The sequence below is a fragment of the Amphibalanus amphitrite genome, unplaced genomic scaffold (assembly GCF_019059575.1).
Source record: "Amphibalanus amphitrite isolate SeventyFive unplaced genomic scaffold, NRLGWU_Aamphi_draft 000138F_arrow, whole genome shotgun sequence".
Taxonomy (NCBI): Eukaryota; Metazoa; Arthropoda; class Thecostraca; order Balanomorpha; family Balanidae; genus Amphibalanus; species Amphibalanus amphitrite.
Genome location: NW_024881633.1, coordinates 199,867 through 224,807, shown reverse-complemented (window position 1 = coordinate 224,807; position 24,941 = coordinate 199,867). Strand labels below are relative to the sequence as shown.

Sequence of the window (24,941 nt, the reverse complement as noted above, 5' to 3'; positions counted from 1 at the left end):
TATCAAAAACATTGTTCTATTCGGCAGACCGTAGAAGAAAAACTGGTAGAGGTAGCGGAAAAGTTACTTTGCACAAAAAAGCAGAAGAATCAAGGAAGGGGACAGTATGGAAATAATGAGTTTATCACGGATAGTTACGAGTTTATGGGTCTCGGAGTAAAAACTGATACAACCCACCCCACTCTCCCCTATTTGGAGAAGTTATTGGCCGAAAATTAGATCCGACCTTTGTGACCTGGCCTCAGAGGTCATCAGTTGACCTGAGGCCAATATTGGACATCCGCGGTAACTCGAAACGAGACACGCGCTCCTTTTGCGAAGCTTTAGCTCAATTACGGGCGAGTGACGAGGGCTGTCGTAACTCCTCTCCCATACCCCCATCCGGGTCGAACCCTCCTTTCCCTCAGCCGAATCGACCAGCGTATGCAGAAAACCGATGCGTCAAGTCTAATATAATTCAACCAAATCTGGACGATTTGATGTAGCGGTGTAGCACTCCACCAGCCACTACCATCACGACCCATGGGCCAAGAGGTCAGCCACACAGGGCAGTTAACGTCAGTCTTTTACAGTCCGCGATGGGCTGCAGTCGGTCAGCTAAGCACAGCACGAGGCGAGCTCAGAGGCTAACATGCGGTAGGTGGCGCTAGCTGTGGACGAACAGATGACGCTAGCGGTACGAGACCAGCAGTTGGGCCAAGGTCGTAAGACCACGTAACGGACACAAAGCCGAAGCCTTTGCAGCGGGTTTTGCATGAGGAGGATGCGGTCGGAAAAAGGGGAGGGGACAGCTGCCACAGGCAGGCCATCGACCTGCGATGGTCAGGCGTCTATTCTTTTTTAACATCTACCTACTCCATAAAAATAATACCTAAAATCGGGTTGATTTCGACTCCCATTGCAATTGCCCATGTGGGGGGGGGGGGGGGGGGGGAGGGACGAGGCCAGTGCCAGTGGGCGCTATGGCATTGGTCGTGAATTCCAGCAGGCTGCCGGGGACTTCCCGCACATATCCACACCGACTGCGCGGTCGCCAGCGGAATAGTCGCGAGAGGTGGGGTCGAGATCTGCGCAGCACACGACGGACGGTGCTGTTGTGAAGCAGCGAGGACGTGACGGTTGACATAGTTTCATGTGTAACCAGTCTACGTCAGTGGATACCGTGACGTTTGTCGCAGTGAATCAGGCTGGTGGAGGTTTCAACCGGCCGCCGCCATCGCGCCGCCGCGGCTGGTCAGACGGCACTGTGCACTGTGCAGCCGCCGGCCCGATTAGGTGACTGAGCAGTGAACACATAGAGCCTTGGACTGAACGAAATTTCGGCTCCGCCGCGACTGCTACTGTTGAAGTGGAGCAAAAACTCACTTCGGCTTTCAGCGAGGCGTAGCCAGTGGTCTGCCGTTGAGGAGGCAGTGAGCGGTGAGGCAGTGCTGCTGCTGCTCGCCAGACCGACAGCGACCGCCGGACTCTGCCCGTACCCGTCTTCTCGAATCGATCCCAGCGCCATGGATGCCGCCACCAGACACCAGAGAGATACGGCCTGCCAGCTTTACAGACTTCTTGCCGAGGCGGCCGGCGGAGAAAACGTGCTCCTGTCGCCGTTCAGCATCTGCACGGCGCTGGCCATGGCCTTCGGCGGCGCCGCAGGAGACACGGAGCTACAGCTACGGCAGGCGCTAAAGCTTCTTCCCAAGGACGCTACGGCGCTCCACAACGGCTACGGCAAGGTGCTAGCCAAGCTGAGCGACCCGCCGAACGTCACACTCACCACCGCTAACAAGATGTACGTCCAGAACTCCTACAGCATTTTGGACAGCTTCCTCGAGCTCATGAAGAACAAGTACCAAAGTGATCTGAAGAGCGTGGATTTCGAAGATGCAGTAAGCACGAGCAAGCTGATCAATGATGACGTGGAGTCCATGACAAAAGGAAAAATCAAGGACTTGATGGATCCAAGTGCTTTTAACGGACAAGTCCGCCTGGTTTTGGTGAATGCGATCTATTTCAATGGCTCCTGGAAGGAAAAGTTTTACAAAGAGGCGACACGGATGGAGGATTTCTTCGTCACTCCTGAGGTTGCTGTCAAAACGAGCATGATGCACATGGAAGGCACTCAGTTCAGGTGCCGCCCTTCATGCGCGGGGCTGGGATGTAAAGCTCTCGAGCTTCCGTACGAAGGCAAGCGGTTCAGCATGCTACTGCTGCTGCCGGACGAGAAAGATGGACTTGCTGCGCTGGAGGAGAAGCTTGCTGGCATTCCAGTCCAGTCGATCGTGAAACGTCTCGGCAATCGGAAAACCAGCATCAGCATCCCAAAGTTCAAACTGGAGACGTTTTATAACCTCGAGGGCCATCTGCAGAAGCTAGGCGTCACTGACTTGTTTGACGCCCGGTCGGCGGACCTGTCCAAGATATCGGGCAGCAGGGACCTGTTTGTCTCTCAGGTGGTTCACAAGGCGTTCATTGAGGTGAACGAGGAGGGCACTGAGGCAGCCGCCGCCACTGGACCGATCGCAGTGCTGGCCTGCCGAGGGCCAGAGCCGTTCAGGTTCTTCGCTCACCATCCTTTCTTCTTCGCCGTTGTTGACAACAAGCTCGGCCTGGTTCTGTTCTCGGGCCGCTACGTCAAACCCGAGTAAGTCAGCGCAGCTGATTGTGGCTAGTAGAGTGGTAGAGTCTGGCGTTCGTCCGTCAGCGTTACCTAACGGCAGAAAATGACTGAGGCAATGTGTCATCGTGATGCGGTGAAGAGTGCCATCGGTCGCCTGAAGTGTTGCCATCTAGTGGCAACTCGGACCAGCTGCGATCACAGGCTCTGTAACATTGGTTGTTTGCCTGAGATCGATTCCTCCACACGCACCTGCCTCTAGAAAACACCCGTAGACACCCTATGACTGGTCTACGGCAACCAGAGTCTTTGTTTGATATGTCCCAGTTTTAAACTATGCACTACGACAAATACATAATAAAATGTCGCACCTATTTCCTGAAGTGTCTGATTAATCTAACTCCAAAACAGCCGAGCTCAGCCATCACATGCCGGCACTGCAAGCAGTTCATGCCTTGTATTCCGAAGTATGTACAATTAACTGTTTCGCTTGATCACGTGATTGTATAACAAAATTGCGGTCAGTGTTGGCCGGTCCCTCGGGTCTTCGGCGGGCGAAGACGGGGCGGGATCAGTGACGGTCGACACACGGTAAAACGCGCCGGTACACCTCACAATAAAACCCGTCAGCGGCGGGCGCCCAGATAAAACAACACACACGGCGGCGCGGCGCGGCGTGGCAGAGACCTCTAGGAACTGAAACATGAGTAGCTAGCCGTCGCCGCTGGCTCACTCTCCAGTTCCGGCACCGCCCGCCTTCGGGTCATCCCTGCAGCTGCCGGCCGGCGGCCGCGGCGCCGCCGGCCAGACGGGCAGTGACAATCAGCGAGACACTTGTATCACAACTATCGGGCAACTCGCGGCGGCGGCGGCGGCGGGCGCAGGCTGGGCGGCGGCGCCTCCGCCCACTCCCCCCGGGGTGATGATGAGATCGAGGCAGGTGTGTACAGTATGGACATGGTGCGAGCGGCCGGCGGGGGCGGAGCGGCCGGCGGCGGGCCATCGGAGGCGCCGCACGCCGGCGCTCACTATCAGTGGCTGGCCAGCGGGCTGGGCTGGACGCACACTCCCAGCATGGGGCTGCCGTCGGAGGAGGGCTCGGCGCCGCTGACTGCCGGCGCCGCCAGGCTCCCAGAGCCCAGCAGGAAGCCGGTGTTGACGTACTGGGCGGTGGCGGAGGAGGGCGGCGGCGCCTGGTGCGGCGGCAGCGGCCCGTGGCCCGGCAGCAGCTGGTGCGACTGGTAGCCCGACAGCTGCATGTTGAGCGGCGCGCCGTCGGCCGGCGGCGGCGCCGTGTTCACGTACAGCGGGTCCGGCGAGCGGCACACGGACAGCGGCGCCGGCTCCAGCGCGCGCAGCCGGTGCGCCGGGTGCTGGTGCGCATGATGGCCGTGGTGCGCGCGGTAGGCGGCCGGCGGCGGTGGCGGCGCGGCGGTCGGCAGCCGCCCGAAGCCGGCCAGCAGCGGGTCCGGCTCGGCGGCCGGCCAGGCGGGCGGCGCACCGGAGGCCACCCCGGGCCGGTACACCAGCGGCGACTCGCACTCCATCCCGGAGACAGGCGGCCCGGCGAACCCGGCCTGCAGCAGCGCCGCGTGGGGGTGCTGGTGGCCGCCTCCGTGGTCACCGCGAAGCCGGGAGCTCGGGTAGCCTGCGGCAGATGTAGAAAGAAGGGCTGTCAGTAAGGCACCGTCATTCCAATGAACACAGCTATTCTACGACTAAAGGTGGCCGTCCACTGGTTAGGCGGGCATCTTTACGCGATGAATTTAACATTGGAGTCTATGGGCTGCGCGCCGACTGCGGTTCAGCGCCAAACGCGTGATGAAGCGCAGTCAGCTGATTATTCGTCGGCTGGTCGGCGCCGAATTACGCGCTGACGAGTTGAAATAATTGAAGTTTTCAGCGCGCGCTAGGCTCTGAACGATTGCGCGCTGAATACGCGCCTAACCAGTGAACGGCCACCTTAATACAGAACATACAGAGCTGAACTGCATAACCTGTGAAATTGTACGCGTTAGATCCACCCCTATATTTCAATCTCAAGGTAGTCAACAGATCACAATTCCGAGCAATAAAAGCCAGAAAAAAATCGAAAAATACCGCCGATTCTTTACTCTCAGAGTTCCTACAAAATCCATTAGCGAATGAGACTGCCGGCCGCAGTCTGACGCCTGTCAGTGTTTTGACCGACATTCGGCGATTATTTGGATGAGAGTGGGCTGGAGCGCGCCAGTAATCCATTAGACGGCTTCTTCGAGGCCAAAATAAACCGAAATAAAACCCGGCTGTAGCATTATACATTATCCGATATTGCGGCTCATATTATAAGCAAGCAAGAGCAAAGCACGGTATAAGTGGCGCAACAGCTACTGTTCCGCGAAAAGACCAAAACATTCTTCCTCTTCTCGAAGCAACATCTACCGTCTGCAGTTGTAATGAATAGCAGTTTGTTCCGAATGCTGGAAACCTAGCCTAGTAATATTTCTGGGAACTAGGTCAAGTGCACTACATTAATTTAGCAATAACCTTCCTCATAAGACACTGTAGCCATGGCGGCCCGTCCACCTAAGGTCTCTCCTCGGATACATTTCAGGTGACCCACCTGAGACGACGGCCGCTGAGGCGCGGGTCGGTCCTGCAGCGGTGCCATTCTCCAGAGCCGGACTGGTGCCACACGAGCCGCCCGGGTTGGACGCGCCGCCCACCGTGTTCGTACTACCGTCACTCGTCCTCTTGAAGAAGTTATGCTGCTGCGCGTAGTACGGCGTGATGCGCGTCTTCGGGTCGTAGTCCAGCATCTTAAGGATGAGGTCCTTGAACTTGAGGTAGTCGGCGGCGCCGTGGCCGACCTCTCCCAGTCGGCGCTCGCCCGGCCCGCCGGTCTCCACGCCCAGGATGTCGTGCAGTTTGCGGGTGCCCGGCGCACGGTAGTTGCCCGAGCCTGTCTTCTTCAGCACGTAACTGCCGTCGGGCAGCTTGTCGAAGTACTTGCGCGCCTTGGGTGCCATGTCCAGCATGGCCTTGGGCGGCATCCCCAGCACCTCGACAATCTTGTTCATCTGGTCCACCTGGCAGAAGGAAGGGAGGAGCGGTCAGTTAAAACGGTGGGTATTAGCTATCAGTAACGCAACACACCCGCACACTTGCAGACTAATGCAGGTCGTGAGAGCACGCCATATGGTTACCAGTCTTTATTCCCGAACGGCCAGGCCCATGAATGGTCCAGGGATAAAATAGCCTATAGTGAATTCACGATGAACACACTTCCAAACATAACATATTTCAACATTAACTTCGATAACTAGCCCACAATGTTGTCTAAATTGACGCGTTTGACGTTACGTCACCTGTAAACTTGTTCAAACACCAGCGATGCCCATTTCTACAACCACCCGTCCTCACCTCGTTGGTCCCGCTGAAGAGCGACTCGCCGGTGTGCATCTCGACCAGGATACAGCCCAGCGACCACATGTCGATGGCCAGGTCGTACGGGATGCCGAGCAGGACCTCTGGAGACCGGTAGAACCGCGACTGGATGTACTGGTACATCTGGAAAACAGCAGGGATTTATCAGTACAGGTAGATCCGTGACTGAATGTACTAGTTAGTACAGCTGGAAAACAGCAGCAGATTTATTAGTACAGGTAGAACCGTGACTGGATGTACTGGTACATCTGGAAAACATCAAAGGAGTGGTCAGTATCGCGACTGGATGTACTGGTACATCTGGGGAACAACAGGGGAGCGGTCAGTACCGGTAGAACCAAGACTGGATGTACTGGTACATCTGGAAAACAACAGGGAGCGGTCAGTATCGCGACTGGATGCACTGGTACATCTGGGGAACAACAGGGGAGCGGTCAGTACAGGTGGAAAGAGATTGGATGTGCAGGCAAATCTTTAACAGTGAATGAGAGCTGCTGTCAATATATAAGACTGGATGCACAGCTGCTAAGTCTGGGGAAGAGCAAGGGTGCAGTCAGTACAAGAGAGCCGGGACTAGATAGATATAAAAGCTAAGGAGCTGACGCACAATATCAGCTACCAGTGCAATATGTTTACGCCGTAAGGTTCTACCCAAGCGGAGACGTCATCACACTATAAGAGTCCAATGCGTCACAGACGAGCAGGCACACTGAGCTAAATGCGGCCACCGAAAGATTGCGATCAATCGTATAAATAATTCCGTGAGCGCTGCATGCGACACAACACAGGGACCAGAAAAGACCGCATATCAAAGATTCAGGTCGACTGAATATGGACTGACGTGCATAGTTATGAACAGATATTTGTCATTATTGATCGGGTACGAAAATACACTCAGATGATAGCGCGCAAGGGTACTGAAAGTCAACCATAATCAACACGACTAAAATGGCCTAAGTTGCACCGAGGTAGACTGCTAAATAAAGCTGATGACGTCAATTAAAACATTCAGAGAGAATGTTTTGAGCAATACCTGCCAGTAATTCAATATCATTAATTCATCGATAAAAACAGCGCTTACTACATTACACTAACAAGTAACAGCTATCTATAGCATCTACACAGGGCTTCCAGAGTGGATAGCTCAATCGCGTTTGCTCAACTAATGCGATTGGAGCTTCAAACTCTCTATGCACCACAGAAGACCTGGCCGCTGAGACTATCCTACAGCGTCCCAAGTCTCCCACCGCTTCACTCACCCGCTGGTTCAGCTGACACGAGCTCCCAAAGTCGACGATCTTGATAGCCGACCGTTTGGGATTGCAGAGCAGGATATTCTCCGGCTTTAAGTCGCAGTGGATGATGTTGAGCTCTGGTGTGCCTAGGAAGAGCAGCGCCCGGCAGAGCTGCTGCGCGAACTTGCGCGTAAGGTTGAGCGACACGCCTCGGAAGTTGGTGTTTCGCAGCAGGTCGTACAGGTTGTAGGACAGCAGCTCGAACACCAGGCAGAGGTGGCTGCGCCAGACGAAGTGACGCCGCAGTCGCACTGTGGGCGCGTAGGGAGACGTCAGTCGCACTGCAGACAAGACGCATGCGGGGGTGAGGAGCAGGGGTGGTATGAAGTCGCACTATGTGAGCATGACATGGGGAGGGGTCAGTTGTGCGGGAATTTGAGACAACTGCTCGGTTATCGTATCCTGTTTGAAACAAAAGTAAACAGTAGGAACTGCAACTCATAAACTGTTATCTTGCACAGTCTTCTGTTGCGTGTATTACCTAATAAAACAATTTAAACGAATCAGAGAAGACACATTGAATCTTAGTCTCAGTTCTCACTGTCCAGATCACCGAGCCACTCATCAACAAAAACATCAAACGGTTCTGCCGAGGTAACTGGCCCTTACGTCCTGTGAAGTACTGATTCTGCCTAAGCGACTAGCCCTTACCTATGTAGTACTGATTCTGCCTATGTGACTAACCCTTACCTACTGATTCTGCCTATGCGACTAGCCCTTACCTATGTAGTACTGATTCTCTGCATCTGCCCGGTTCATCATCTCCAGCAGCCGGACCTCGATCTGCGCCTGGTCCAGGAAACACTTTTTGTTCTTGATGATCTTGATGGCGACGTGACACTGCTCCTCGTGGTCGTAGGCTTTCACCACCTGGCGGCGGAAGGAGGGAAACGGTGAGAGAAAGACGGGCTTCACGCCTACACCTCTGTGATAGTAAGATATAGTTGGGGTTATCAGAGTGGGTTAGGGTCACATTACAGGTAAGGTGGGAGGGAATTGTGGGCAAAGCTCAGGGGACTCCGTAATCTGTGCTGCATGGGGTCGCTGGACTATGGACTGGGTGGGGTAAGGTGGGGAGGGTTTGGGGTTGAGGTACTCGTACCCTATATGGGGTTGAACTACACGTCGGTTGAACGACCATTGTATTGTTTCTGCTCGATTGAGTATTCACAAACACCGACAAACTTACTCTGAATCACTGAGACAAAAACAAAACAATGCATGTCCGGCCATGCAACAAGTCCCGTTAGGACTGGTAGTCAATTCAATGAATTCACAGACACCGTGATTCCTCGAATTTAGTGGCTTTTTTCAGTTCCCCGTCCTTTAACCTTGAATTTGACCTTGAAGGTCACGGTTCAGGGGTGAATGGGTTCGATTTTCGTGATCCTCATGGTCCAATTGACCTTGGACGAGGTTTTGGCTAAAATCGGTGCTCGTCGCTGGAAAAGTCGCTGGTGACGTAGCATTTTTAAAGTTCCCCGTCCTTTGACCTTGAATTTGACCTTGAAGTTTGACCTTGATGAAAATGGTTTTCGATGTGCGGCTAGAACTTTGCACGCGCTACATTTTGGCACTGACGGACGAAAACAATACACGGAACTACGCTTGGCGTCCATATCCTCCGGTCCCCATAATTAAAACAAAGGCACAATAACCTCGGGAAAAGGCCACTTCATCAAACACACATCCACCGAACAGTCCCTTTGTGACCATAAGTCACACTGCTTCAATCTTCCCATCTAAGAGCACGTTATGCCTCCATACCTGGCCGAAGGAACCTTTGCCGATGAGCGAGTCAATCTCGTAGCGGTCCTGGAACTTCTCGCCGTTTTTGATGACGTAGTCGTGGTTGTCGTCGTCGAAGCCGTCGTTGTAGATCTTGCGCTCCTTCTTGCCTTCCTCGCGCTGGTTCTGCTGGCGCCTCCTCTTGGCGTAGTAGACCTGACGGCAGTGCAGACAATGCATGACATTATAACATATGGGATTTTTATGGATGAAATACGATGAAGCATAACTGGCGACTCTTTTAGGACTACATAACATAACATAACATATATTTCCATGCAACAACAGGCCACATGGGCCCAACAAGGTTACATGCACATGTAAATCAATGCACATAAACTCACATGAATCAGACATATCTCACATACATCGATAAACAATCTCCTTTCACTACATTTCTGAAAGCTGAGGATATACCGATTGTAGCGAGCGGATAAAGCTTCTAGAATTAAATGACATCATCAAAGAACAAAGGCATTAGCTGTATACTGAAGATCAAGCGCACATGCAAACACATCACATAACCAAAGCGTCGTATAATTACATACAATCATCAGCGCCAAATGGCCGAGTTACCAGCACTATACGAATGAACGGACTGGACAGGATATCAAATGTCAAACCTCGTCCAGCAGACCCGAACGGATCAACTGTAATATTCTTTCCAGCTGACCACATAAACGATAGGTCAACTGTCATAATTCGCCCTGCAGACTGCATAAGCGATAGGTCAACTGTCATAGCTTGTCACTCAGACTGCAAAAAGCACAAGTCAACTGTCATATTCCACCCTGGGGACAGTGTAATCAGAGGGTCAACCAGCTGCCATATTTCGTCCGACAAACGCCAGCGGTTCAAGGTTATATCCTGCCCTGCAAACTGTGTATCGTGCAGCTAACAGTTCAACAGTCACATCCTGTCCTGGACTGTCACATCCCGTCCTCAGGCTGTCAAATCCCGTTCCGACTGTCATATCTCCTCCATCACACCACAAGCACACACAAAGGAGGTCACAAAGAGCGACCATCTGCACAGGTGAGCCGCTTGGACGAGCCGCCGCCTCACAAAGACCCGACCGGCGTGCAAAAAGGGGCGACCGGGCGGTAACAGAGAACCCGACCAAGGCCGGCCGTGAGCCGCCCTGCAGACACACGGCGCCGGCACTGCACGCACGCGATCCCGCCCTGTGCACCGTGAGCCCAGCGCCGAGCGATCGCCGTCCATTATGACAGGTCATTGGGTAACGGTGTCGGGATGGCGGATACACTCGATTCGTCTCCCCCGTGACATAAGTGATCAGGTGGGCGGGCTCAATTGAGGCCAGCGATGAGTCAACATCTCGTTGGTGATTCAGAGAATGATGAGGTTTAGTCACCTTAGCGACGCCCTCCTGGCATCTAAACGAAAAACATTGAGCCCTATGTCATTAGAGCCACCCATCCCACTTCCAGTCCAGGCGCCACAGCTTCCCAGCAGATCGCTGAAGGGCTCCGAGTCGACATCGCTCTGCCATTCCCTTTCATTTAGCTCTGCAACTGTTCTCTCACACTACAGACTCATGTCCCATTGACAGTGGCGTGTCTCTGCGCTCGCCGCCCATCCGGAGCTGTCCAGCGGCGGCGGCGGCGGCGGTCAGTTTTTCCCGTCGTCACCAGTCCGGTTCTGACGCCCACACATGCCGTGACGGCCGCCGCGCCAGCACGCGTCTCCAGGCGCGCCCCACCTTTCCCGTCTGGCGACTGGCCAGCGGCGAGCGTCGGCCGCCGCGGCGGCCGAGCGTCGGCCTGCCGGCCGGCGCGCCGGCCGGCAGGCGCGGCGAGCAGGGGCGGCGGGCGCTCCTAGAGCAGCGGCAGACACCAACCGGCCGGACCGCACCGCGTCGGACAAACGCACTCGGCCGCGGCCGGTTCCTGGCAGGTCTGACGTCACACACGTCGGAGTCATGACGTCAGCGAGGACAGTATGACGCCATACACCAGAAATAACGTCAACTGACGTCATACCGACAGACATGACGTCATCGGAAAAGGAAGGCGGCAGATTCGGCCAGGTGTGCCGGGGAAAATCGTCAAGCTGGCGATATTTCTACGTAAATCAGCAAGTCAGCGATGCTACTGCGAAGCTTCCTGAAGTGAGATGGTTTGCAGTGAACCGGCCGGCACGGTTAGCTCAGACGCATAGGTCGGCCTACACAAATTAAAGCAGAGGACAGCAAATCCTTGATGCAATTAATGTGCTTGATGAGTTGATGAGATGGACGCTCACCTTACATTGCATTAATCGAAGTGGAAGAAACACAAAATACAAAGCTAGGCTTAGTTGGTCGAGTATTTTTGATAGCCTTGTAGGAGGAACAGCGATAAAATCAAAGTGGCGATAAAGATGGTTCAACAGGTGTAAGAAAGAAATGACTGCTAGCACAATTCAATGATCCAACTATAACAGGCATGCCATGCTGACACTGTTTCAAAAACAAAACAAAATATGGCAAGTTCTGATCCAACATATTGCTGTGAAGAGGTGAGGTACGAAGTGGGGACACTTTCTTAGTTCAGGAACTTTCCCCTACCGTCCTTAGATCTTGTTACAAACATTAACCATACTTGCAAGTTGCTCAGAAGATGAACAGCGAGCTATTCCAGCAGCTGAGACAGACCGCGAGGCCTGAGTCGCGGCCGATGAGCTTAGAAGCTCGTTCAGTCAATACAGGCAGCCAGCCAGAGCCAGAGAATGTCAGTTCGATGAATTAGAGGACTCTGTGACATTTCCAAGAACGCTTCCGACCCGCGAACCGCCATCCGACGCAGGTAGTGACAGGAGTCAGCCCTCAGGGTCGTTACACCGTGTCAGGACAGGTCAGTGACCGCTGACCCTCGGTGACGTCACAGTCGTCCCTCCGTGCGCGACACGCAGTCGCCGCCGGCCGTTATCGACGTCACTGATGACGTGCCGTCAGCTGGTGGCGCCGGCTGACGGCCTTGGCGGCGGGCCCGGCCCCACAAAGGCGCTCCGCAGAGCCGCCGCCGGCCGCCGCGCCGTTCAACGAAGACGGCGGCGGCCGCCGGCCAGCGGCCTCCAACGGGACGGCGTGTTCGATCCGGGACCGGCCCGAGCGAGCGGCGGCCGGCCGGCCGGGCGGCGCCCGCAACAGCTGACGGCGCGCCGCTGACGTCACGGCGGCGTGGTGCCTCCCCTCGGCGGCGGCGCAGTGGACTCGTCCGAGAGGACAGGTGCGCGCGGCCGCCGACCGGAGGTGTGCGCGGCGTCGGTGGACGAGCGGCCGGCCGGCTGGCGGGCGGGCTGGCGGCCGCCCCCGCCCCACCGGCCGAGGAGCGGCTGTTGCCCCCGGGCGGCCGGATGCAGGCAGTCGTCAGCCATCAGGGAGGGTCCGACTCAGGTCTCGGGGCTTCCTCTCAGCCTGGGAGGGAGTAGGAGAGACAGGGCGGGAACTGACAGCAGGGAGGTGGCGGCACGGTGACGGAGGGCGGGGCAACGGACACCTGCCAACAGGGGTGGTAATTTGACACCGACTCAGGCATTGGTAGAGCGGACCGGTTGATGATCAGCCTCAGGCAAATCACGATCAGAAACATATGTAGCTCGACTCTGTTTCAACAGGCACATCTAAAAGAAACATCGACATGTGCTCAAGCTCAATCGATCAAAGGGCAGATCAGAAGAAGCCGTCACTAGATGCACCCCGGAGTTCAAGATGGATGACAGCCCCACAGATACGCCCTGAGCACACCTTGCTGTTGTCTTCTTCCCACTTCATTTCACTGGGCCTCAAAAGCCGCTCAGGTTACCACACGTAGTCATCTGCTAACAACCGGGCGCGGCCCCACCCGAACCTACCTCACACACCACAACCGACATGTTTTGCCAGTCTAGTTTCCATTCAGCCTTCAGCCTACCAGCAATGACGGCGTGTCGGCCGCGCGGCGACTTCCCTCCCGCAGCGTCCGGCGTCAACTCACCTCATTAATATGTTTGTACGTCTTGATGAGGTCGACGCTGAGTTTGCGCAGCGGCGCCTGGGCCGGCTCTCTGAACTGGTACGGGATGCGCGCCTGCATGGTGAGCAGGTCGGGCCCGCTGGATCCGCCCACCTCGGTCACAGAGTCCGAGGGAGGCCGGTCGGTTAGCGCCGCCGGCTGGTCGGCCGCCGCGCCGCCACCGCCCCCGCCACCGCCGCCCGCCGACCGGGCGTACAGGGGGCCGGCGCGCGGCTTGGCCGCCTCTCCTGGGAACACAGACGGGTCCGGTGTCAGGGCGGAGCGACCGATCGAGCTGGGGACGACCTGCATCCGCCAACAACAACATAGACGGCCTTGACACGGTGGCGGGGATACACTGGCCTACATTGGAACAGGAGGCGGTCATACATACAGGGCAGGACTGACCTATATATCACAGGGGAGGGACACACTGACAGCGACATCTGCCAAATGAATTACATCAGACGCGCCACGCACAACGCACACGACACTGAAATGTTCCACATGTTATCCAGACGTGAGAGTTCCGATGAGCGAGCAGAACACGCACATCTTCAGAAGGCAGAATCGGGCGGACATCCAAGGCCTAACCTGACATCCAGCTTCAGCAGCCCACAATGCAAGGAAAGATGAAACAAGGGTCACTGTCGCAAGCAGCAAAACAATTATTAGCTCACTCATTGCTTTACGAGCATCGTCAGTAATTGTCATATGAATGCCTATCGCGATTGGAAACTGGGTGGCGCTTCAACTCGTCGTATCTCATGATGGAAATGTACCCGACAAATGGTTGAAATGAAGCGTTTCAGTTTGTTTATAGCCACTAAAGTCCAGAGTCCACTGCGCGTCTGGCCAGAACCTAGTGACGACTCGGCGTCTGAGTTCGAGTCTGAACTCCAGTCATAAACCAACGTACGGAATGAATGGCATTTGCCAGTCCTCACACCCATTGCTGACTGCGGGCCAACTGTGATATCATACGCTGAATCACGAACAAGAGGCGCCACTGGTGATTCAGTTTTCAGACCGATGAATCGTGGTCAATTGAGCGAGTTAGCGGCGTGGGTCAATCGACGACCATAAATCAAAACTGTGAACCTAACAGCGGCAAAGAGCCGAAACTGGGGGTACTGCAATACGCCCGCCCGGCAATTAATCGCAATGTGCCCAACTCATCTCAATGAATCACTCAGACATTCCAGCACCCGCCCCTGTCCCCAACTACACCCGCAACATACACACGGCGACATACCATCGCCCGTAACGGCCGCCGGTTCGGTCCAGTTACCATGGCGCACCGTCCAGACGCCCCGCCGGCCGCCGGCGCCGCCGGGACTCAGCGGTCCGCAGGCGGGCATGCAGTATGCAGTCGGTTCGACAGCCCCGTCAGGCGCCGCCCCGGCCCGCGCCGCAGCTCAATCGATGGATCTGGCTGGCCGTCTGACCAGCGCCCCACCATCGGACGATCGGGCGAGCGTGGGCGGTCCCGGGGGAGGTTTGCCCGCTTTGGAGTGAAGTTGGTCGGTCGGCGCTGGACGCTCGCTAGGTGCCAGTGAGTGACAATTGATCACTGATTACCGGGCACCAATTACTGCTCAATGATCAATGTGCACTGGTCAGCACACAAAGTTGATAATCTGGAACGATTGAAGACAGCAGCCCGAGGGGAGTTTCTCTCCACAGAAGGTAAGCGACGAAAACACCGTCTCACCGACACCGCTGTTAACGGGCACTCTTCTCACTACCGTGCCACTCCCGTATCGCCTCAACACGTCACTCGCCGCTGAACTAGCACCAGCAGCGGGTCACATGGACCGCGAGCCACTCGGTCCGTTCCTCCGCCATCGATATACTAACACTGGGTGGGGCCAACGCTTACGAATGGCCTCTCCAGAAGACAGCACCATCACACCCCACTGGTTTGTCTCACCAACATAAACACCAAGAGGAAGCACGCGGCACGGACCGGCCTTGGCCGGCGGCGAAGGCGGACCGGAGACGCGTGTGTGTCCGTACACAGACGCACCAGCCAGGGTCTGTCAGATTTAGGTCAGCAGAAGACGGCGTCCATTATGACGGAGACAGGTGGCCACCGTCGCCATCGGTCATGACAGATGGCTGCCAGTCATCTCACATGCGAATACAGTAGTTAGAATCGCGTCAGTCACTCATCAACGGCGTCAGTCAGTTCAAAGAAGGAGGAGGTGTTTAGCATTCTAGACAGCAACAGGAGAACATCAGGGTTGAGGGCGCCCATTCTGCATTGATCACAGGCGATCCAATCGGAGCCCAGTTAGCGGTCCTATCCAGCGTTCCATCGTCGCCACTAGAGTTGCAAAGTTTTCCCAAAAGGCTGCTACCGGCACCGCCCCGCCCCACAAAAATTTTCTGGGACACCGGCATGCTACCACGCCCCAAGCAAAAAAACCGCCAAATTACCGGCATACTAAAAAAACCTGCATTCTTGATTCTAGCTTACCCCTGCAAGAGATGCCACATTTTGGCAGTTTCAGTACCCCTCCCACCCAACAGCCATCCATTGTCCAACCACAAATACCAGCAGGCTGATTTTGGCTGAGTTGGCCCCACAAATACCCACAATTTTGAAACTCAATTCCAGTCTATAACTGTTAAAATATCACCTGTAATCAAAGAAGTATTGCCTACAAAAAAAAAAACTATTACATTCATCAAAAAGGTGAGGACAAAAAGGACTAGAATTAATGAAATGTGTTTTTGAAGACTGGACAGTGAGCAGTAATCACATTTACATTTCACAGTTGTTCTACTTTTCCATATTATCCTAAAATGTTGCAGGCACCAGCCAAATGTTTAAAATATAGATGGTCAAAACATATATTAACAAGTACAGATTAGGCCATCTTCCTAACTGAGGAAGCGAGATCAACATCTACTTTTTCCTATCCACTATGGCTTGCTGGTTCGTGAATAAGATACGAATCATGTAAAAAATGTGTTAATAACTCACTGGTCCTGAGAATAGTCACCAAATAATATGTATAAAAACGATATCTTCCATCCTCTCCAACCTCAAGCGGGAACAAACACAAGGTTATCGATTTCGAAACAGATGCGCCATAATAGAGGCTTTTAACCAGCTGATTAAAACGCTGCAAAAAAATGTTAAACGACTGCAAGCCACTGCTTCGTGAATTATTATATTGATAAAAATTACCCAACACAATATTAAATTATAATGAAATCAACATTGTAGTGTAATTCACTGCAAAGAAATTCATCTCTCTTCAGTTATTCAACCAAAAGGGTATATGAATAAATATTACGTCATCAGATTACATCCATTCATTAGGGGAGAGAGAATCTTAAAAGTAAATCCTTGGTTGTCTAATTGTTTGCGCCACTTTTTGTCAATTTTGGCCTGCATAAGATAAGACAAAATGCCAGTTTAAATCCATTTTCATTTAATAATAATGGGACCAAAGTCAGACTCAAGGCTACCTAACACCTGCCTTTTCAGCTGGATTTTCAGTGTCAAATTCTTTGTAGAGTTTCTCAGACCACAACTCATGATCTCAGGACTCAAGGCCAGTTTCCAAACATTGTGTTTTTTGGTGTTTTGATTCTGCCTTTTCCCCTAGGGAATGTTGTCATGAACATTGATTTATTTGATTGTGCTATACGTATTACCTACCATTAGACTTACTAGTTTATCGTGCTTTTGCAACATGAATGAGTATTCTTCCTTTTATAGACCACAGTAGATTCTTGACAATTCTAATTATAACCAAGCCTGTGAATTGTGTGAAATGCTGAGGTCCATGTGTTACCCCTACACTTAGCAATGGAACTTCTACCACAAAATGTATCTTGCAGTGGCTAATATTGCTGTTACTACAATTTGAGAGCCTCTTAGTGTCCAAAGTTTGAATCATTTGCTGATATTTTTTTTTTGCACAAAATCAAAAATACCGGCATGCTACCGGCAAGACATGCCAGTTACCACGAATAAACCTGCGGTAGTGAAAAATTACCGGCATGCCGGTAGTGCGGTAGGGAAATTTTGCAACTCTAGTCGCCACCTCTCCTCTCCATCAGAGTTGACCCATCAGGATGGGCCATCCTCATTCCCCTGCCCGCAATCATGGGCGTCATGCCGAACCGAAAGAGATGTCGACTTTAGAAGAGACAGGTGCCCGACCAGAAAAGCACGGTGGTGCCGACAAGGCCCGCCCTGGCTGTGAACGTCCACTGAACCTGTGGTATGACGTCACCGGGCACATGACCCAGTGGTATGACGTCACTAGGTTCGCCGCTGCACGAAACACGCCAATAACGGACAGTGCTCCGGGCACGTACGGACAGGTAAGGCTGACGTTGAAGGCCGCTACACCAGCCCGGTCGTACAAAACTAGGGCAAGGATAGAAAGGTGCATGCAACAGGAGCATGAAAAAGTGGTGTAAATGCTACTGTAACATTAAAGGAAAATAAAAAGAAGCATAGTTTCGAAGTAATTTTAAAAACCAATAAAACGTTTTCAGACAACGACGCATGTCTCGAAAGCCAGGATTTTACAATCCGACAATACATCTTAGAGCATAACACTTCCGGGATCAACTGGCAGTTTGGATAATTGTGTTATATGATGGGATTAGCGATCAAAACGGTCGGAAATGACGTTCATTGGACAGAAAGGAGCACTCTCGGGTGCAACGATTGGTCCCAGTCGCCTGCCTAGTCCGGAAATAAGGAAAAATATTATTTCTGATTGGGCGCTTGAAGAGAGCTCAAGAGTGCCTGCAGCGCACACAGCGCCGGATTGACAACTTGTTGCAGGCCAATCAGACCTTCCAACGACTATCGGATCTTCACAAATCTACCGACCACTTCACTGAGTTGATCCTCGCAGACCTATCTATGTCTACACAGTGCCATGGTAACTTCATCAGGTGTGTCCACAACCAGGCTAGGCCGACGACCCAACCCTATCCAACAGACCTCGTCACCTCTCTGCGACCGCGCCCCGGGAACAGCCGGCAGAGTGCAGCCCCGGCGCTGCGGCCGGGTCATTCGCCGGACCCGGTGCTCGGGATCAGCCGTCTCGGCGCGGCGGCCGGGGTCGACGGGTCCCGCCCGCCGGGCCGGGCGAGGCGGGGCGGGGCGGGGCGGGCGGGGCGGGGCGGGGCGGGGCGCCGGGCGGCTCTCTCGGACCGGCTCCGGCCGATCAATAGTCGGCCGCTGTGTCGGCGCCGACGGGGGGAGCAGTCGATGGCGTGGCGGGCAGCCGGCCCGCGCCCGCCGCTCAGCCACGCTCAATAGGACGAATCTGGGTCAGTGACCCAGATGCCGCCTCAGGCACGTGCTGCGTCCCGCAGCAAAGAAACATTGCCGTCCGGGCGGCTGCGGGGAGTCGGCGCCCGCCGCCGGCTCGGCAACACACACTCTAGCGGGTTGACGACCGTTCCCGAGAGGCTCACCGGGGAGACAGCCGGTTTAAACATCTGCGGCAGTGCTGGTCAGACGTCGGCGGTACGACAGGAGCAGCCCGACAGACGCGGCCAGTTGACCGGCAACAGACGCTGCGGTGGGCGGCGCACTTACCATCCCTAATGGCGGAAAACGGGCGGTAACGGCCGGCCAGACAGGGCAAAGAAACTTCAGTTAGGAAAGCAGAGTGAGGAAGTTGTGATTCTATGTATATCGGCGGTACTAGCGTGGGAACGAAGGCGGTCGGCGCAACTTTTACATTGTGTCTGAGGTTAGAAACTGCGAGGTATAGATGGTCGTTCATCTAGAACCCGCTTTAGTTTCCAAGCGTGATTCCAGTGTTGGGAACTAAGAAAACCTAATGAAAGCCCAGTTTTCGGTGGTAGTAAATATGTGGAAATGTTGATCTGAGTGATGATCACTGATCAGCCTTCTGGGGCGTCTCGACAACCGCCTGATTGACCTCACGGAGCAGCTGACGACTGCCAGTCCGGCGGCCGGTGAGTGCCCCACCGGCTGGAGCCGCTACGCCAACAACTGCTACCTGGGGCCGTATTCACGTCGATCATTTTCGTAAGAATTTTCTTAAGTTTGACCTACTTCTTAAGTAAATTTTTTTAATCACGTGAACTCCGTTGATAAAAACTTAAGAAGTGTCGACGTGAATACCAAATTATACTTACGAAAGAAAATCGACTTACGAAGTCGACGTGAATACGGCCCCTGATCCCGGCCGGCGTGGTCGTCTCGTGGTTCGCCGCCACCGCCGCCTGTCCGGCCATAGACCGACGGGCGCGGCTGGCGTCAGTACACGTGGCCAATAAGGAGTTTGTGGATGGCCTGGTGGCTAGAAGTGGCACCGAGTAGGTGTGGGTGGGCGGCGTCCAGCTGCTGCAGAACGACGCCGAGTGGGGCTGGCAGGACGGCACGGCGCTCGACCATACCAACTGGGCGCAGGGTCAGCCTATTCCGGACCAGGACCACTGCCTGTGCCTGCAGGGCCCACGGAGGAGCCCGTACGACGCCAAAATTGGACAGTGGCATAACGGTTACAGTTGTACGTCAGCAGTGTATCATTTCCTGTGTCAGATTACACTGTAATAGCACCAGCGAGAAACACACGGAGTGACGGTGCAACAAGCTGACATGCATGCGACAATGGCACCCTTTACATAGCATTGATACTTTACTGTGAGGAGAAGCAAAATGTGTGCTGGTTCTAGAGAAGATGGCGCGGGACACCGTGGGAAAAGCGCGGTTACATGGTGGTCGTTTGTCCACGATGTCATCCAATTTGGTATGCGTGTGCCTTGCAGTTAACGCAAGCTTTGTTATATTTTGAAAATACTGTCTACGGCTCGCTCTTCGGAAACTTTTCAGCAGAGATTAGTTAGTCGAGCCGAATACAGATAATTCAACTGTTTTCCATTCAGTAGCGCGCCTCCAAAATTTAAGCATTTTAAGCAGCTAGCGATTGATCAAGTGTGATATACCACCAATCAATGGGGAGCGAGCCCAAAAACTGGTGTCGCAAACTGCACCGGCTCAGCTTTCTCAGAGGACCCACCCTTCGAATTCATACCGATAGCCAGCCGATCAGTATCGAGGTCCTCAGACCAACGGAACGGCGTGCCCAGTGGGGGCGGGGGCTGGGCGGAGGCGGGGGCGGGGGCGGCACCTGTGGGTGCCCGGCCGCCGGACGGCCGACCAGACGGCCCAGATACCCGGATTGCCGGCGGCGGCGGCGTTATAAATACACCGCCGACGGGCCGACGGGAGGAGCAGTGACCGGCCGTCGACGTCGACTCGACGGAGCCACGCGCGGCGGCGCGGGTCACCGGCCCCGCCGCCACGTGCCTGCGTCCGGAGCCGCCGCGCTCAGACAGCCCGCGGGTGGAACGGAGAGCGCGTGGCCGCCGAACGAATCGGCTTTGGTGGGAGCGCTGCGGAATACAGGCAGCCATCTGCTGGATGTTTAACACGCCTCAGACTCTGAGTAAATGAGCATCCAAACAGCATAAAAAGAAAAAATCGTCTCGGGAACACCACCCCAAGCAGCAATCCGCTTTGCTTTTATACGTGAGGTTGAAGCTAAAAGCCAGAAATCGTGCGCACATGACGCAGCCAGACGACCCACGAGATAAATGGGGAGGAAGGACAACTCAACGGCATGCAATGCGGTAAATGACAAACTGCGCTTCCCATCAAGGCCCGGTCGAAGCGGTGTTCCAATGAAAATAACCCGATTCGAGCCGAATTCAATGAGCGATGGGTTCAGGCGTGATGAGAGAGAAAATAACACTAGACACTGACGGGACGGAACATTGCAGCGATCCTGACGAGACAGGAAGGGACAAATCTGTTGCTGATGGGACAGGACGGGACAGGACATCCTACCGATCGCTGACGGGACAGGAAGGGACAGGAGACGAGAGGACATCCTATCGATTGCTGACGGGACAGGTCGTCCCACCGATCGCTGACGGGACAGGCCGTCCCAGCGACAGTGCGCCGCGACCTTGGCTCGTCCAGGCGCCGCGGTCGATAGCCCGGATAAGGCGCACACCGGGTGACGTCGGCCGGCGACCGGTGCCTGCGGGTCAACAGCCCCGCGCGGCGGCGCGGCGCTCCGCCAGCCGGTCCGAGCGCCGCGCTGACGGACTCTGGCCGACACCACACGCGGATCCGGCCGCGAGATATCAAAGTGTGGAACTACTCAGCGGCGAGTCGACCGGATGACGGACCTGGCCATCGCCTGGCGACAGAGCCGGATCAGGGGAGTCGGACCAACGCTGAGAGTCGGTACTTTGTGCCCATGTGAGAGCGTGAGAAATGTCCAAAGGCGGCAGTCCATTCTCTTAGACGGTCAGTGGCAATAGCTACAGACACGCAGGCACCGGTGGTTTGTTGAAAACCAACCGCGGCGCCTGCCCGACAGCCGCCGCACTGACCGCAGCCCTGTCGGCCGGCAGCGCGGGTGGCACTTTCACCAGCGAGTGGCCGCCAGGCGCCACGCGCCGACGCCGGCACGGGGCGGGGCCGGTGGCCGGTCACACCCAGTCGCCTCCGCCGAGCAGAGAGCCGCCGGCGGCCGACAAAAGGGAAACCGCTTCCCGGAAACCAGCGGAACTGCGCGACAGTTACGTAATCAGGCACTTCTCTGAGGCTGGCCGAGGCAAACGGCTCAGACATTTGACCACTGACGCGGCACTGAGGTCCTCGACAAATCGCAGCAATATCTCGCTGTTTCAGCTTCACTAAGGCAGCCCGAACACTGGCTGCCATCGGCTGGCTGCTGGCACTGGCTGTTCAGCCACTAGCTGTTCAGTGCCTGCTGGTTGATTTTGCAGCTGCCAAACAATTCGCTACTTCAACGTTCGGGAGACGTTACCGGTTCCACAAATGCTCGCCTTGCTGCAACAGTGTCTCCTCCCTAATCGACATCGACGAAAGCCTCCCACGGCAGCCTGACGCGGCGGTGCGACCCGCTCTTCCGGCCAGCGCCTATCGCCGATTTCATCGCATGCGGCGCATTCCGCGGCGCTCGGCTCGGAGAGAGCTTTCGGCCGGAGTCGACACCGGCCGGGTCAGGAGCGGCGAGACAGCCGGCCGGGCAGTGAGCTCTCTGGCGCGCGCACCGGCCACTTTCACAGAGCGGCGGCGTGCTGAGCCGCATGTCAAACGGAGCTGAACGGCCAGCAGAGGAGGCCCGCGGCCAGGGTCGGGCTGGCAGGCCACGAACTGTAGGTCGGGGCGAGCCAGCCGCAGTCAGGCCACGGGACGACCATCTTCCAGTCTCCAATCAGTGGCCTGATTAGGAGGAACACATTGGACAAGACAAGAGACAGAAAACAAAGCTCACAATGGACAAACATGGCGGCTACTTTAAACAAATTATGACAGCAGAAGTCACAAACCAATACAGGCCAGTTGGAGTGGTGCATCAAAGTCTAAGGAGTTCAATGAGTCTCTTATTATTTAGTCCCATAAATCATGCAGTGTAAACAAATTTCTGGCTAAAAAACTCATGCACCATTCAGTAACCAATCTCATCTTAAATTCTGGCTTAAATTTTATTTGACATTTGGTAAAAATAAGGCAATATGGTCATGTAGGAATGGCTCAGCAGTCAGTTGCCACATGCAAGTGCTGTACTCACTTTTGTTTTGTTGTCGCTCCATCAAAAGCATGGCAAAATCTTGCTTAGGTGCCCAGGATACATGGTCTGCTAGCACATGGTCCATGCCCTGAATTGGACCAATAAAGGAATTCAAGGACACCATGCAAAACTTGCCACTTGTGGTGTCTGTCAGGTGGGTAAAATACTAGGATAAAACTAAAATAAACTAAGTGCACTTGGCAGCCGGTCACTGAGAATCACACGACTCTCCTAATACACTCAGCACCATTACCACTTTCACACCTTTCATCTTCCCCAGCACTTTCTTCCGGCAATAGCAAATTATTCACTTGCTGGCTTTCGATCCGGCCGTTCACGAAAGTGACCTCCCCCGCGCCGGGCGAGTCGATGTTGGCGGGGTCATTATTCCAGCAGGCACGGCGCAACGTTTCCTGAGAAAAATCATATCATTGTTAGATTAAGAGTAGACATTCAAAAGTGAGACGAATCATTGATTGAAATGCTTCATATTCGATAAAAGCCCGTGAACCAGCCCAGAAATTGGCCTAAGAAGACTATCCTGTTGCATGAAAACCTGCGAAAACCCAAGCGAGCACGTAGCGGTCGACAAATCCAAAATTTATGCTTTGATATAAAATGAATGCATTAGGAAAAACTAAGATGGATGAAAACTTGTAATGTATCAAAACGAGCACTTTGTAAACACCAATTCACTTTCATTTATCAAATATTTCAACTCACCTCAACGTCAACGTGGGCCACGGAAATCCTTTCCGAAGTGACCGCTCAGTCAATGCGATAGCGCCGAATAAGCTTCACTTTGGATGCCACAAATCCAGACTGTGATCTTTTGCGGGATATGCAGAAATCCAACCAAACACAACAGCTAAACAGCTAATTTAAGAGTTCAGCGTCGTAACCCCACCTCACCCTACCGGCGACGCCACTGAACTGCCGTTATGATGTGCTACCACATTGCTACCAGATGCAAAAGTCGCAGGAGAAAGGAATTTCTCCAGAAAAGTGAAATATCGCAAGATTGTCGCAAAAGACGTGAACAGCAAAGATGCAGGCTGGGCTTTGATAAAAAGCATGGGTAAATTACACTTTTTGACGTATCACCCATCTAACAAACAGAACCATGCCCAAGTACCGTAAAATGGGGTGTTAAGGGACAGTTTTGAGGTGTTTTGTTATATAACTCAAGAAGGGTTGGAGATAGAAGCATCAAATTGTCAGCATTTTATGTGGAATTTGGTGCTTTACATGCCTGCCACATTAAAGTTTTTAAGATTTATACCTGCATATTATTTTTTATCATTTTTCATCACCGTCCCTTAGCACCTCAATGTGGGGTGTTAAGGGACACCTATATTATTCCAAGAAATGGTCGTCAAATGCCCACAATTGGGGTGTGGAAGGGCACACAATTTATTCATTGAAATGTTTTGCATATTCTGTCACAAAACAAGTCAGGTTCATTCACCACTAATGGCCTTTTTAGCCAATTACGTGTAATGCAGTTTACGCTTGTGGAAAATGTGCTAATTATGAGGTAAACAGAACCAAAAAGTAATCTTCTGTCATCAATAAAAACCCATGTTGAAGCTAGTCACTTGTCATTATGTTGCCCTCTTTGTTTTAGTCTTTTTATGATGACATCACATTTACCTACATCAGTCTCCATTGACCCATCATTGTAAAAGAGTGTTGAGATGTTTTGTTACATAACCTAAGATGTGTTAGAGATAAAAGCATGAACTTGCCAGCATTTTATGTGGAATTTGGTGTTTTCCATGCCTACTGAAAGAAAACTTAATGAAATTATATTTAGATATTATTTTTTATTTTTTCTTCCCTGTGCCGTAGCACCCCAAAAATGCATGTATCCGGAAAAGAAGAAGAGGATGATGAATGAATGGGTGGATTTGCACAAGTTTTTTTCAGAGGGCTGTTCACGGGCCCTGTGTGCGGTCGGACCGCACACAGCCTCTAAGCTCCGCCCACTGCGTCCCTACGTCAGCCTTCCGTCACCGCACACAGCGATCGCTGTGGCCGGTCGGGACTGGCCACAGCGGACCGTCCACCGCACGCAGCCGTGACGTCAGAGCCGCCTACCCATCCCCTACCCCCACGCCTGCTGGACGCACCGCACACAGCGCACGCAGCAGTGTGCGGTGCCCGTGAACACCCCTGAAACATGTGGAATACATGTGAC

At 53.8% G+C, this 24,941-nt stretch overlaps 2 protein-coding genes across 2 annotated transcripts; one reads left to right on the top strand and one right to left on the bottom strand.

Moving 5' to 3' along the window:
* Window positions 1-987: 987 nt before the first annotated feature.
* Window positions 988-2,975, top strand: LOC122382357 (leukocyte elastase inhibitor-like). The gene has a single exon (XM_043367580.1). It carries the CDS (start codon window positions 1,506-1,508, stop codon window positions 2,637-2,639), a length of 1,134 nt encoding a protein of 377 aa, XP_043223515.1. The 5' UTR covers window positions 988-1,505; the 3' UTR covers window positions 2,640-2,975.
* A 50-nt stretch (window positions 2,976-3,025) lies between these two features.
* Window positions 3,026-23,679, bottom strand: LOC122382356 (dual specificity tyrosine-phosphorylation-regulated kinase 1B-like). Its single transcript, XM_043367579.1, has 9 exons — window positions 23,465-23,679; window positions 22,742-23,154; window positions 13,095-13,360; window positions 9,097-9,273; window positions 8,052-8,199; window positions 7,294-7,580; window positions 6,011-6,157; window positions 5,211-5,676; window positions 3,026-4,256 (listed from the first exon to the last, which is right to left on the bottom strand). The coding sequence occupies exons 2-9, from the start codon at window positions 22,863-22,865 to the stop codon at window positions 3,640-3,642; spliced, it is 2,232 nt and encodes a 743-aa protein (XP_043223514.1). The 5' UTR covers window positions 22,866-23,154; window positions 23,465-23,679; the 3' UTR covers window positions 3,026-3,639.
* Between the last annotated feature and the right edge of the window lie 1,262 nt (window positions 23,680-24,941).

Excerpts from the sequence above, each read along its gene's own strand:
- LOC122382356 (XM_043367579.1), bottom strand. The coding sequence starts at position 22,865 with ATGGTGTCCTTGAATTCCTTTATTGGTCCAATTCAGGGCATGGACCAT. Across the intron at positions 13,361-22,741 it reads GGAGCGACAACAAAACAAAA|GAGAGGCGGCCAAGCCGCGC; the intron begins GTGAGTACAGCA and ends CTGTGTTCCCAG. Across the intron at positions 8,200-9,096 it reads GCAAAGGTTCCTTCGGCCAG|GTGGTGAAAGCCTACGACCA; the intron begins GTATGGAGGCAT and ends TTCCGCCGCCAG.
- LOC122382357 (XM_043367580.1), top strand. The coding sequence starts at position 1,506 with ATGGATGCCGCCACCAGACACCAGAGAGATACGGCCTGCCAGCTTTAC.